General features: G+C 42.6%; 1 protein-coding gene across 1 annotated transcript in view; it reads right to left on the reverse strand.

Moving 5' to 3' along the window:
• Positions 1 to 2,377: 2,377 nt before the first annotated feature.
• The window catches only part of gabrg3 (gamma-aminobutyric acid type A receptor subunit gamma3), a 59,553-nt gene continuing 46,299 nt past the window's right edge, over positions 2,378 to 15,631 (reverse strand). Inside the window, exons 8-10 of the mRNA XM_031851844.1 lie at positions 13,054 to 13,206; positions 5,467 to 5,663; positions 2,378 to 3,940 (exon numbers count right to left, since the gene is read on the reverse strand). Of these exons, the coding sequence (XP_031707704.1) occupies positions 3,659 to 3,940; positions 5,467 to 5,663; positions 13,054 to 13,206 (632 nt within the window). The 3' untranslated portion in view covers positions 2,378 to 3,658. The remainder of the gene's footprint in view (positions 3,941 to 5,466; positions 5,664 to 13,053; positions 13,207 to 15,631) is intronic.

Raw genomic sequence — 15,631 nt, forward strand, 5'->3', positions numbered from 1 at the left:
AAATGAACTTTTTTGATTTTAGCAAATGGCTGCAATGAAACAAAGAGAAAAATTTAAAGGGGTCTGAATACTTTCCGTACCCACTGTAAGTGCATCTCTCCGTCCTGCTTTTTTTTTTTGCCTTGCGTGGGTCGCACGAGCCTCTTCCAGCTTTTTCGGCGGCTCCACGCTGTCGCATCCGCCACTCAGACTCCACTTTCTTGTCTGTCCGCTCGCCTGTACTTGGCGCGCGGCGCTCGCTTCTAACTAGGTCAGCAAACTCGGCGTAAAGCCGTGACGTGCTCATGCATCCGTCGCTGGGTATTAGTCGTGTCATTGTTATGAGGCGGGCCTGAGGACAGTTGTAACGCAGTCTGTTGTTTACAGAGAGCTTCATTTGTCAACTTGCCCATCAGAACATTGAATTAGAGCTTTGATTTGTTTTTTTTTGGACTAATGAAACCAATGAATGTGCAATGGAGTAATCCTGTTCAAGGTTACAGATGATGCTGCTCGGGGTTGCATCAAGTGAAAACGACTCATATCGTTTAAATGCTTATAGATAGAACATCTGCTATGTCCCTTCAGCAAATGAATGCAAAGTCAGGTTATGTTGCATCTTAGGGACTATTCATAGTATTTCTAGCTCACAACTTGAAAACTTGAACTTTCCTAGGCTATGGAAATAACATTAGAATTGTCATGGAGGTGTTCTTTTCCATTGAGTTCAACTTTTCCTTTGAACAGAATATTTGTACACTCTGGAATCAATCCTTAAGACTCTAGTCTGTAGTGAAAACAATGGAATTGTGCTCAGAGTTTGGTTGAACGAAATGTGTCCGTAGTTCCATTTCTCTGCGTGTACATAACACATGTTTTTCTGTAAATGTTGCCAAACACACCCAGTTTGTAAATCTGCAAATATCTAAAATTGCAATTCTTCCACCGGCGGGCCACAAGCTCAATCGCTGTTGTGTTACCTCCTTCGGCGAGTGTGACTAAACAGATTTATTTGAATGGAGATTGCCTCTTTAAATAAAAGATCTGAGGACTTCTTGCAGCACTGGTCCCACAACAGGGATCCCTCCTCTGTTGCCCTTCCTGCGCTCTTTGTGAAGTTATTTTTGTGCTGTTTGTCTGTATTCAAATCAGCAGTCTAAGGATAGACGGTGTTGCATGTTGTGTCGAGACTGCAGAGCTCTCTGGGACACATTTGTGATTTTAGGCTATAATCCAGCAGCTGATTTATGTGTTGTGTGTGGCAAAGGATCTTGGCAGCAGGTTGAAGTATATATAGAGAGTGTTGTGAAGGTCTTTGGGGCTCAAAAAGATAAATTGAGACTTGGTTAAAACAGTTAAATCTCTTTAGATTGTCTAATCTACATGCTTTTGTGGTTAGAAGTGTAGAACCCGACAATGATGCAGTTTCCAGTTTCCAGTCTCTCAGAAAAAGACTTCACAGTAGCACTTGACCAAAACGTTATTTATTAATATAAGCAATGTACCACGCACTAGAAAAAAGATACCTATTTTCACTCTAGATCCTGTGTTCATAAAATATTTCCCCCAAGAGTGCTGATCCAAAGTCAGAGTGGCTTTTTCGTTCGTACACCCCCCAGAGACCTCACCGACAAATCAAAACAGAATTGGTCCGCAGGATGAAGCAGAGGAGCGCTACATGTTTTTGTGACGCACCGTTTTTCAGAGAAGCAGGGAAAGCTTTAATTGGGGTGACGAGGTCTCCGGAAGAGGGTCTTGAGCGAGTTCATTATGCTCGCCAGCGCTGATCCCGGGTTAGTACTCTGATGCCAAAGAGGCTTTATGAATACAGGTCCCAGTCAGCTGAAAACGCACAGGTGATTTTCATTAAGACGTAGAAAATAGTGATTTTGTTTTATTGAAGTATCTCAACGGACCAAGACACTTATAAAGTGTAGGTAGAAATATCAGAGGTGAGGAGAGTTTACTGCGGTGTGGGCCAAGCTCTGGTCAATTCAGTCAGTTCTTGGATCTAAAATACTAATGAAATGTCACCGTCTCTGATGAGCTGACGTGATACCCCAGCAGAGTAACTACATGCCTGCTGCGTACTACAGCCCCTCAGCTGTTTCTGCAGCATCACTCGAGGCGGTCTGAATCGTAATTGCAAACCTCTGGACAGGCCACAAATGTGTCTGGACGCCTCATGAATATGTAGGACCCCGAGGAATAAAGTCATTCAGGCTGCTTGAACTGACTGAACTGGAACCAGACTGACTCTGGCCTCGCTACTGGCCTAACTTACATTCCATATAGAACGGTATGAAAATAGAAACATTAATTAGCCATTAATGAACATCTTACATAAAAGCTTTTCTCTGAACATACAAATACCGGGGGGGGGGTGTGTCGGGGGAAGAGGAGGATAAGGGGTCGATTGTTCTACGAAGCCAAACGACTGCAAAAAACACCATAGAACAGTAAACATAACCGTAACGTCTCAAACGCTGTGTTTGTTGTCGCGGACAAGGAGCAAGAGTCATCCCGGATCATCCATTTCCCAACAGCGCTGTGTAAAGTGTAGTGTATGGAGTATCACAATATATAGAACCTATTTTACAGCACCTGTGATCATTGCCAGCAGGGCACAGCACAGGGTACCTTTAGGTCCTGCGTGTGGCAGGACATGAGAGAAACTGAAGCTTTCATCAAGACAATTTTATGCACTCAAGCTCTACTTTTGAAACTAGAGGGAATGACTAATGCAAAATAAACACAACAGCATTCTGTATGAATAAGGATAAAAGGGTGTAAAATGTGAAAAGGTATATATGTTTATGTAGCTGTTGTCAGGAAGAAAGCAGCTCTGCTCTACCCTAACGTGTTTATTCATTGACTGTACCATACGGATGAGATTAGCATGTTTGGTATTAGATTGGTTTGTCTTTACGCAGTTCTTAAACATTTTGCATGTAACCCAACTTTTATTATAAAACATCTAAATCTTCTTGGCATTTACTGTAAACTGCATCGTCTGGTCATGAAGCATAAACAAGATTTTACTAGACAGCCACTGCCCCGACACCAACTCATGTTCAACAAGTACCAACTGATGGGTGAGCTAGTTGACCTGCTGTTAAAGTACAACCACTTCTAATAATAATGAAAAGAAAATGCTGCAGTTATTATAAAGTAGAACTAATTCTAGGGTGCTACAAAATGAATGATGGGTGTTCGTTTTAAATATCTCCAGTGGTCTTCTGGGTTAGTTTCATCAAAGGATAGACAGCTCAGCATGTGGTGGATGAGGTAATAAAGTTAATGGAGTGAACTCTGAAGCCGGGTCTCTTGGTGCCGCACCCTTTCTAAAGAAGGCACTATGGGTGCTTCGCCATCTCGATGACCAAGATTCAGCAACGCAACCCTGTCCCTAAACGTCTCCGAAGTCCCATCTGTCTGTCGTTTGGTTTCTGAGAGAGTCATCAACGGGAACTATCCATTCGAGTTAATGCTGGCGGCTTGTTGTCCTCGGAGTGCCACTGCTCAAAGCAGCATGGCCTTCACGTGGCGCACGTGTGTCTTTTCACAATTCCCACAGAGCGGATCCACCTCATTTCCTCCGCCACGCTTAGTTTTGATGTTAAATCACGAGCAAAGTGGCGGGGGGCCGTGGCTGTCTCAGCAGGGCCCACGGACTAGACTAGAGGTAGAGGTAGCTGACCCAGTAGACTATGTTGAAGAGCAAGAAGGAGGTGGGGAAGAAAACCCGCGAGTAGGCGTCCAGCTCGCAGATGTTGACGTGGATGCGGCCTTTCCTCCAGCCGCCTTCTTTACACTCCTCGTAGCAGCAGAAGAAGCTCTTGCAGTCTTTCCCGTCCAGGCACTCGTACAGGCAGTTGTCGTCGTAGTCCTGCCAGAACAGGGAGTTGCCCACGGGCATCATGGAGCGAGGGGCGTGCCCCATGTTGAAAGATGAGTAGGCCTGTATGGGATGACAGTGAGAGTTATTATTGACCGGTGACTACTTGACTAGTAACTAGCTCTACACTGCAATACAAGAACAAGACGAGCTAATGAATGTCTAGCTCTGGGGAATTGAATATATATTGAAGTACAATACTGTTCAAACATATAAAAACAATCGTTATTATTATATACATATTATATATTGTCGTGCTTTTTATTACTTGAATGCTGAAAACTCCTGAGAAAGTTTATTGTGTGACTTGCTCCCTGATGTTTTTCAAATGGTATTAGGACAACCTAATTGGGGCAAAAATCTTCGTAAAATTTTCCAGTCCTCCACTCAGCTGTTACAAGAAGAGTGGGAGGCGAGAGGGGGAGAGAAATAGTCTTGTTGGGTAACAGAATTGACTGAGTGGGAGGCACAAAGGGGCCACACGGGTGGAGGTAAATATGAGGCTTCCCCACAGACAGACTAGGCCAAAACACAGCACTAAGCCAGAAATGCAGAGGAGGGGACTGAATGTAACAGAACTTAAATGTTCAGGCCGAGCCGACATATTCAGCAAAAGTCCTCTTCACCGGGAGGAATAATGAAGAGGGAGGGAATCTGGAGAGAGGGAAATGACAGCAGCAGCGGCTGACTCGGTCTTTGTAGATCTGCGCTGCTGCCGTTGAAGCGTTCGCGGCAGGTGCAGCCTCGAGCACGCCCACACAGCACAGCAGCGATTGCTGGAGAAGAAATGTTTGTCACTGACAGATGTCGACACCCTATGGATTCAATCGGAACGCGTTTCTGAAGGCACCATTAGTCGACATTCAAATGCTTATTTAATTTTCAGGTAGCGACTATCGTCAGATTTTCAAGGTGCTGTTTTTATCCCCTTGTCCTCACAGCTACCTCACAATCATTGGTACTGATCTCATGGGTGCCCGGGGGTTTTGACGGCCAAGGTTGCTATGGCACCCATGAACCTACTGTCCTTAAACTAATGAGATAATTATTAATACAGTCGTGATACACACGGACAGACTATGGGATAATAGGCCCCGAGGCACAGACATAAAACGGGCCCGCCGCCCTAACCCACCCAGCCTGAAAGACTACTGGTCGTTTCTCTTTGTGCTCGGTTTCTGTCTCTTTGTAGTCATTTTGAGTCACTTGTGGTCGATGGAGTTGGAGGTTTGCGGGGGTCTGTAGAATGTGATGTGTAGAACAAGACATCTGTCACAATATGTAATGAAAGATGGTATTTTGACACACATTATGCCTTTAATAAATATTGCAACTTAACAGAAATTGCATTACGCCATTTAGCAAATTTTCATTAACTCTGCAGATGTACTTTGTTGTTTTGTAGTCCTCATTCATCAATCCATCCATGTTATTGAGAGTATTATATAAACGATGCATGATTTACAGGCTGACTTGTGCAGCTGTGCCCATAGAAGAAAATTAGCGGTAGCGGAGGTGGATTTTAACAAAGCAATGCACAGCAAATATACAGTCCCAGCCCATTACTCCGACATTCACCAGAGGCCTACCATTCTCTGCATCTTGGCAGGAGGTCTGCGTATGCTGTAGGAGTAGTAGTTGAGCATGGCGTACTCGATCATGGCAGCGAAGACGAACAGGAAGCAGACGGTGACAAACAAGTCCATGGCCGTCACGTAGGACACTCTCGGTAGTGAGTTCCTGGCCACCGTGCTCAGGGTGGTCATGGTCAGTACCGTGGTGATGCCTAGGGAGGTAATGCACGTATGAGTAATGCAGCAATAAATACTTCACGATGGATGGCACTGGGGTGACCCAATGACTCCAGTCAGTGATTATATAACATGTGGGCAGATTAATCACCATCAATGGGGTATTCTGGGTAGATTCTCGCATCAATCCTGTTCCTCTATTAAACAGCTGAAGTGGGGATTGTCTGTGAGTGTGGTGAAGTAGAATAATAAAATAATCAGTTTTTCCTCCCACAGCCTAAAGTGTGCTACAATTATATCTAAGAAGATTTTCTCTACAGTGAAGCCGCATCACAATTAAGACTGTTTTTCCATATACTATATGTTTTGACAGACTATACTTTGACTTAATGCAACTTTTGTAGACACACTATACTAATTTCTTTTGCTTATATATTTTGCTCTTAACACACTACCTTTTCCTTACTGTGTGAGAAATTTCACAACTGTATTTAAGCAGAATATTGCCAATAAATTGTTGTCCTTTTATTTTCTACCTAGTTGACTGCGTTGTTGGAAGAAAGGCGAGGACAACCAAGTGTCACCCACATCTTCTTCATACTGTAGTGGTCTGTTGTAATAAATATCATATCCTTGTGGAGTCATTTCTTCAAAAAGCCCTGCACCTGATATCATGGGTTCAAATCTTATGACGAAGTCAGGTGGTTGTTGGTTCAATGCAGTTTAATTTGAGGCCAGGCCTGCAAAGAAGACAAATAACGATGCAAGTCTTGTTTTTCTACCGAGGCGACTGGACGAAAGGTGAGGACAACCAAGCGTGTTAACGTCTTCTTCGTAGTAAATACGTCTGTTGTAGTAACTATCATAGAAAAGTGACACCAACAGTTATTGAGACGTTGTGGATTAAGTTTGACAAAAGCAGCTGATATGAGTTCTATCACGTGTGTTTGAAAGACAGAAGATCACGGGTTTAAATCGAATGATGGAATATGCCAGGACATGCCTGTAGTGTGCTGGGGCCAATAGGGCAGGGAGATAGAGGAGCGGTTTCGACAGACTATGAAAAAAATTGAAAACTATGACTTTGTTTCAGCCTTTTTATGACTCTTCACCATACTATGTAATGACGTCATGATACTGTACTGACTTTTAGAACTTGATTTGACAAACTACACTAGAACTGTTTTTTGACATTTTGACACAACTACTGTGGACTTTTTAAATATATTTTTTCAACCCATTGCACTATGAATTTTGACATACTATACTATGACTTTCTAAAGTTTAATTAGTTTTTTTTTAAAACTTTTTATGATCATTTTCAACATACTAATACTGTTTGTATTTTATACTTTGACATACTATGGTCATAAATAATGTTGTAAAAAATGATATAGTATGGCATAAATACATTCTGAACGCCATGCCCAGGCACTGCCACCCATGGCTGTGTAGTTCAATGGATGACATTGTCGCGTGTATATGCAGATCTCTGAAAAGACAAATGCCTTCCAATTATACACCAATCCATCCAATTATAAATAGTACAATTACTTTTCTTGGTACAGTTAGTTTTCACAACTGATGTATTATCAAGTATCTTGTATTCAGTGTTTACACTCCTGAGCCGCTTCATGAGGTAACTAACCTTTCCTGAAATAGGTGGAAAATTGTTATAGTGGCTGGTATCAAATTACTGTCGCACTATAATAACAATCGTAATTGAAGATAATTTTTTGCGGTTTGTGTTACTGGTGTCATCACTGCCATTGTTTAAGATACTACTTTCAAAGAAAGATGAACCCAGTGGGTGCATCGGTATCTACTGTACATCTATACCATTCCCGTAAGCTTGCCGTCTTTCCCTCTCGTCCGCTCTTTCTCCCTCACCCCTTTTCTCCCCCACTCTCCTGTGTCCCTTTCATCCTCATCTCCCGCATGTCTTCCGTGGCAGAGTGCGCCACTGTTTTCACCTGTGGTTTCCATAGAGACGAGTTGCTCACATCTATTTCAAGCTACCTCCTTTGGTTTAGTGCTCGTCTAGACTTCCTCTTATTCGCCAGCTCATTACATTTAAACACCAAACTAGGTAAATGAAAAAAGCTCTGCTTCTAATACCCCAAATCTTACTTTCTGTTCAAATTCAAATGTACTGAAAACAGCAAGTCCATTAACACCATCTTTTTCTCAGTCTTTTTATCTTAATCACAAGCTACTCAGTTTGCTGCTAAATCAGTACAGTTTCATTCATTCTGTGGGAATCGACACGATGCCATAGCAACAGGGTGATTTCTGTCTGTGCAGGCGATCGGAACAACACTCCCAAGTCTCACATCGACAGACGGAAAACAAGAGCCATCACAAAGAAGTAAGAGCTCCAGTGCATATGCCTGTGCAAAACAAATATGCTACAGAATAGTATTCACGATGTAATCACAGCAGAGAGAAAGCAGAGATTTGTTTTATTTTGGTTGTTGAGAAAACATGCATTTACAAAATTAGATTTCAAAGACATTGGGCATAAAACAGTGATGGGGTGCTGCAACGATATGTTTTGTGATGTGTCCAGAGGTAAACCACCTGGAACAGACCAAAGCTCGTGTTCGTGGAGCGTCTAAAAATAGGACTGAGTACCACCAGTGGCCGGGTCACAAGACTGCATGGATTTTATTTTGACTACAGACTTAAGACCAGTGTTTTATTTCTTTTATTCAACTGAAAAGCTGAGTTTTTCGACATTACAGCTGCAATTTGTAACTTCCGCGCATGTTTTTACAACAATAAGCTAAGACTAAGCATTCGCTGTTTTGGCCAGTTTCAGTCCTCTGTCACTAGGGTTTGCATCAGTATGCTTGTTTTGAATAGCAAGAAGAAAGATAAGAGATCACTGCGGCCCCAAATAACAGTGAATATATATGTTCTGACAAAGTAGGCTTAATGTGAGGTTGGAATTATGCAGTGAGAACAGTTGAAGTGGAATAAAAGCGTGTTATTTGCAAAAGCGAAGGCATTCCTGGTTTTAACTCTGAAGCACTCTGGCACATTTTACACCACACCGACACAAAGTAAGATGCGGTGCACATCGGAGCCGACGGTCTCCTCTGCGAGAGCTTGTTTGTTTGTGGTAATTATGCTGATGCTTACAAATTAATGGGCTCATGATTGAGGTTAAAATACTACACATGGCAACTTCAGTCTAATCTGATTAAAGGTGTTTCCCGCACAGCGTAGAGGCCTAGACTTAAAGCCATGCATGTAATCAGTGAGATGGCCCGACACGAGTCCCCTCTGACCAAGGACACACTTGGGACTTAACGGCGTCTCTCGTCTATAATATATTTACCCAGCGAGGCATTTCGGTCAGCTCTATATTTATACACCGTGATATATGAGAAACTTTCATGTATTGATGATTTTTACTACAGTATATGAAGTATATTTTCCTTTAACCCTAAACAAACAGAGTTTGTGTCTGTGGTGAACAGAGCATCCCATTTAGATTCCTCATCTCTCCACAGCACAGTTCAGGGACCGATGTCTCTGTACTTCCTCCTATCTTCAACTCGCTGCCTTCTTGGTAGAGTTTCCATGAGGAACATTGTCAGCTCAGGCATGTGTGTGAATGACAGCTCTCACTGGGAAACCTTGTTTATATATATAATATTTGAGATGAATAAATACTAAAAACAGGGAGTTGTTTGGGCATTGAAGCAAATCCTTTGGTTTAAAACAGTTCCAGTGAAAATGGTGGATAACGGAGACTCTCCTCCCAAGAAACACTACAATCAATCAATTTAATGAACTCCAGTTCCCTTTCACCCTCTCGAGCGCTACATTCTCAACTTGTGCCTGGAGGTGGAATTATTTCCCACCCCTCATATCCACACGTCCTGCCGCTGAAGCAGGTGAGTGACAGCTCTTTGGAAATACCACCTGGAACATGTTAGCAGCTTGTCAAGGAACACTGCCTTGAGGGGTTGGGTGGGGGTTGCGGCATCACCTGCCTTTTCCTTCCACTTCAACCTCTCCGCTGTCCGACCAATCCTCCTCCCTCCGACTGACATTTCCTCGCCTGGCGCTACATACCAGAGCCTTTCACTTAACACTCTTGTTTTGTTCCCCTCTTATCTCCCCTCACTCCCTTTCAGCTCTGGGATCAGGTCTCAGGCCGACTTGAAAACGGGGGCGATGTGCTCGAGAAGAAAGGCTGAATGACTTTCTGTTGTTGAGCCGAATGGGGATGTTTATCAGGACTGGGACAGCTTGCTTCTCTGCGCTACCTGTTTGAGGGAGATCACAAGCTTGTCACTGCCTTTGGTCATGTATCACACCGCCACCCACGTACTGTAAGCGTCGGCTGGGGTTCTTTTTTTTAGGTAAGCAGCCAAGACAGACAGGTTGACAGAGACGTGGAGAGACAGACGGGCACACACATTGTGAGCAGAGTGATAATATATCAAATAACAGCAGCAAGCTGTTAAGAGCTATAACTGCGATGCAATGTTTCCTTTGCAGCCAAATAAACATGAAGCAAAACTTCCCCAACGTATCTTCATCTTCTAGTTTGATGTTCAACTGTCACCTTGTCAACCCAACAACAAAAAGTATCCTGAGCAGAACGCACAACACAATCTCTTCTTATGATCAGCTTTCATTAACGGCACGAGACCAAAGGCTGCATTTAGCCCAGCGCATGCTTAAGTAACAACGCTAGCTTATGAATGAATTTGAGATAACATGAGACGACTTTATTGTTCAACTATCAGTGAAGTTCCCTCTTTGCGCTTGATAAGGACAGAACTCCAATATAACTTCTTCATTACCACTGAGGCGTTCCACATGACCTTCTGTGATATTGGCTGACTGGCAGGCCGATGCAGGGGGGGGGGGGGGGGGGGGGGGGGGGGGGCGGGGGCTGAGTGTAATTAAAGTACTTCAGAGTTGTGTGTGCCGTCTCGGTTCAAGTGACATCGTGGGGGGTGAAGGTGGTTGGAGAGGTCGTATCGGGTTCAGTTCTTGGGGTCAAGTGCGTGATATAAGAGTCAACAAGTATTACCAAAGTGCCAGAGAGCCGAGGGGACATTTTAACTACTAATTTCTACTCCAATTTACGCCGTCACATTGCAACCAGGTCCTCCCCAGAGGAGTAAATGAGCAACCCCTCCCCAAATATTGGTAGTCATACGTTGACTCGACCTGCCAAATACACTAAAATAACAAATGTAATACGTGCAACTACAATATAATGATTAGGTAGTAGAATGAATGGACATGACTCAGTTGCTATATTTTAGGCTTTCATTAGCTGCCCATCTTAGCCATTACACGTTATACAAGTTCCACATAAGTAAAGTAGATTCAAGTGAGGTAAACCAGCTATAGAATAATCAGCCAGTAAATTAAATTAGCACGTAATTAAATGGCGTAGCGGGGGCTGAGTCAGTGTTGGTTATCAGAAAATACAATTTGCAATCTGGCTGAAGTCCAGAGGCTACCACAGTCATTATCAGTTCAAACTGTTCAAATAGTCCTAAACTAAAAACATTCCCTTCACCCTCAGCCCTACTTTGTGTTTAGCGCTAATAGCAAAGTTAGCACAGTGATGATGAACCAAGGTAAGAGAAAGCATCGAGAGATAAATACATATACCGCTAAAGATCTTCTTTGGGTTAAAAGGTGGAAGAGGAGCTCTCTGGACTCCAAACAATCAGAGCTAGTGGGCCAGACCCAGTCACCCGAGGACCCTGCTGACTGCTTTCCTGGACCGGCTGCAATTGTCATCCCAACCAAACAAAGAAGAGGATGCTATCATCTTCCTGACAGAGAGGGCCCTCTCACACCCGGAGAAGCACTGTGAGAATCAAGTTCTCTGACTCCATCCAGCCCTCTCCTTAAGGTTAAGCTTCTGGCCACTACAGCTACAGTCTCTACATTCTGGTCCACTGGTCAGGGTGGATGCCTCTGAGGTTGTGATAAGCAACAATTTCCTCTCTACTATTTGCACCTCCGCTGTAACTCTGGTTCCTGCCACCTTTGTTGATCGTTGTTCGCCACGTGGGGCAATAATCACCTGAGGCTCCTTCACAAGACTGGAGAGCGGGTGGTGGACTATGTGAGGAACAGGGGGCCCCCTGTCCTGGTTATCTTCCAGGGAGAGGAAGTGGAGGGGGGGGGTTACTCGCATTGGGTTCCAAATCAAGACAAAGTCGACAAATCTCATAACACTGAGGTCCTCTTCAGGAAAGGACAGAGCAGACTGTTCTTTTTCAGGAGACTCAGAATAGATTATAACAATATAAGCCCATACTGAATTGTTGTACTGTGTTATGTTATATTATTACCTTTCACCTTAACCCATACTACATCATAATTCACATAGTATAGTATGTCATTTTACTGATTGTTGCATCATATTTTATATTGTATTACCATTCTATGTTAAAGGCAAGCACTAAATACCATTATTTGATCATTTTATCTACTCGTCTGGAGTACACTGCTGCTATTAAATCACACTAATATCACTTTACTTTGAGATTTTTTGTCTCCACATTTTTCCTCAATTTAAACTAATTTGGTGTCTTTCTCTTTTTAATCCTGCGTTCTCCACTAAATTGTAAAATCGTTAAATATTGAAAGGATGGATACCTCGCCTACGGTAGTTTTTGAATTCGCCAATTGGATAAACAGTCTATATATTGACTCTATACTGTCATGGACATGACCCCTCCAGACACTTACCTTTAGTTCCACCTTAAATAAGGACCAGCCAGCACAACATCAGCATCCACAGGAAAGCATATGAACTGATGGTAGGCATGCAGCGGGGGAGGAAAATCATTCAAAAATAATTGTCAACTCATGCAAAGACAATAAGATTAACACCACAATAAAGGATGATACGGTAATACAAACACTGATGGGACACACATTTCAAATTAGGCTTAATGAACAGCTCAAGGTGAAACATGCACATTCATTTATGAGTGGCTCATATACTGTATAACACACACACACAGACTTATGGTTTTTGTTCTCTTACTCCACAACAATGTTGAGTGATGTGCAAGTATTCCAGTAATACGATTGCTTTTGCCGGTAATAACCACTGCAACAAAGGCTGAGTTATAATATTGCAGTTACCAATCAAAAAGAGATTATTGCTTTTGCTATCAAGCGGTCTACATCTCAGATTGAATGAATTATCAAAAATGCTTTAAATCCGGCCACCAATCTCGGATTCATTTTCCTCATATTAGACTCAGATATGGCGTGAATGAGCAGAGACATTCATACTATCTGGTGAAAGTATTCCCATCACTTCAATTAAAGCAAATGGAGCACATATTATATAGTTATATGAGCCCTTTCCACATGAAGTGCAGCTCCCCCTCGCAGCCACACGGGTGGTGCAGGTGTGTGTACCTAAGGCCGTCCTTGCAGGCGTGGCGTCGCTCTTGATCCAGAAGGAGACCCAGGAGAGGACCACAGTCAGGATACAGGGGATGTAGGTCTGGATGGTGAAGTAGCCCATTCTTCTGCTGAGGTCAAAGTACACGCTCAATACCACATACTCACCTGCCAGGAGAGAAGAGATGGGGGGAGATTGATTAAATGGCAAAAGGAAAAAAAAGTACTAACATGTTTACCCACAATCCCGGGATGGCAGTGTTGGTCGGCCCACCCCTAAATAATCTCAAATATCTCAACAAGTATTAGATGGATTGCCATGAAAATGTATTCCTCTCGTGATGATTCATTTAGCCAGCGGATCATCCCACCCAGGAGCTTCAGGCGCTCATTTGTGCCCAGTGCTACATGTACTATATACTTTATCTTGTTTGTACTATTATCAATGAATATTATTATTAATCAGCAAACTTTAGCAAACGTTACCACAGAGCTCCAAGTTTTTAATCCACCCCTGACCAACACCCATCATCCCTGAGGATCAGTGAAGCAGCACGCTGAGTAACTAAAAGGTCCCACATGGAGCTGGAGGCGACGTCATGCTGCGCTCTTAACTTCTCAAAACAGAGGCCAGAACCACATTTCACTGCACGATTGTTACCATCCTGCACTTTATTAGCGAAGCTGTGATAGTCTGCAGATTAGTCAGCAGATTCTGGGAGAAGAAGAAGCCAGGGGCCGGGGAATGACCCCCCCGAGGAACACACAAAAAGATTTGTTCTTTTTTTTTTTTTTAAAAGAGCCATTTAGTGTCAGTTGTTTGGGTGAAACCATTTCAGACACTTTTCTAATGAGATCGTTAGAAGTGTCCGAAGGTCTTCAGTACCTTTAATCAAGACCGTTTCTGTGCAGTGAAGAGCCGATAAATGTCACTGAAATGTGTCAAAGTCCTTCTTTTCTGGTCATACAAGACATCAGAAAAGTGTTACATTTTTTTCTGATGGTTTGGAATTAGATCTATAATTGCTTAAAGTAAAATAATGTGGATCAAATGGGAAGGCAGACAGACGGGGAGAAGACACGGACGGAAGGAGAAGAAAATCTGGTGAATAAGATTCACACCGAGCAGAGGGCAGAAAGAGCTTAATGGAGCCCAGGAAACCGATGAAGAACCTTCTCTCCAACTCAAACAACTTTGCAATGTCACCACCAATGTGAGGGGATGGTGACAGACTTCATTCTGCTGCCTCTTCACAGGTCTGACTGACAGGAGTGCATTAATTGACAGCAGCCCCTCACAAACTCACAAATCTAATGTGCACTTTCGTCAAACATTTATATGATCCTTCGTACAGCTGGATGTACAGCTCACATTGAGCTGCAACACTCAACGAACAAAAGCCATTGTTCCATGACCTCGACAAAGTTCGACGCATCAGACGAGCATTACTTTAAATATTACTGAAGATCGTTGATTTATAATCTGCCACCACTCAGGCGCTCGCTTTACAACACAGCCTTTCGACTCAATAATAAGTCGTTTATTAGTTGATTTATCTCAATCTTAAAATGAACCTGTAACTAATATTGGCTTCCAAACAGTAGAAGTTTAAGGTAGCATGTTCCAAGTACACGGGTACATTGTCTGTTTCACAACCGAGAACAATACAACAAAGCTCATTTGGGTATTAAAAAGACAAAATCAGTGTCCCATTCATCGTCTGTGGAGCAGCTTGATGACATCACGAGTTTGAGGCTTAGAATAGCTCACGTTCACAAATATTCGTTGAACGTTCTTAGGCCACGGAAGTGACATATTGGTGTGGTCCCCTTTAATGGAGGCCCACTGTACAGCATGGTAAGTGTGGATAATGTAGGAAATATGCGGAATATTAAAAGTGAAATAACACACTTGTGTGCATGTGAAGGGACTACGACACATTTTGCACAAACAATTTAACAACAAATTATTTCTGTATTTGGTTTTCATGTTTGTAACTTGTTTAACATCACTTATGTAGATAGCTCTTAAGAAAAGTCTCATTTTGAAGAATTACTGTTAAAGCATCAGGTAATAAATATGTGTGGAAGTGGAACATAAAGATAATATCTAAGGTGCGTTTAATCACCTTTTATTCATATTAAATCGTGTCTGTAAATCCCATGGTTGCCAATACAAAAATGCTGTGAAGAAAGAGCAAAGAGCATTTCATAGCCCATTAAGGAAGGATGCATGTAATCCGATCTTGTACTAAAGAGAATTAATTAACTGTACGTCACAAAGAGTACCGCAAATTACCAGGTTAATGTTGCAACAAAGGAAATCTTAATCACAACACAGTATGCGCAACATAAAATAAGAACATAAAACCGTCTAGTTTTATGTTACGTACCCATTTATGTCCAAGATAAAGAGTATGTTCTTTTAAAGCAATCCAAAGTGGGTTAAGATTGAACATACATGCTGGTTGGATTGAAAGACAATTTAAAGATACCAACAGGGGTAAATTAAACAACAATTTACTGTAGCTCGCCTTCCTCTCTACTTCTTCCTCTCAGGACTCTATAACTGTGTGCAGTGTGGCGACTGCTG

This window comes from Anarrhichthys ocellatus, unplaced genomic scaffold (genome assembly GCF_004355925.1).
Source record: "Anarrhichthys ocellatus isolate YVR2014 unplaced genomic scaffold, GSC_Weel_1.0 scaffold12, whole genome shotgun sequence".
Classification (NCBI taxonomy): Eukaryota; Metazoa; Chordata; class Actinopteri; order Perciformes; family Anarhichadidae; genus Anarrhichthys; species Anarrhichthys ocellatus.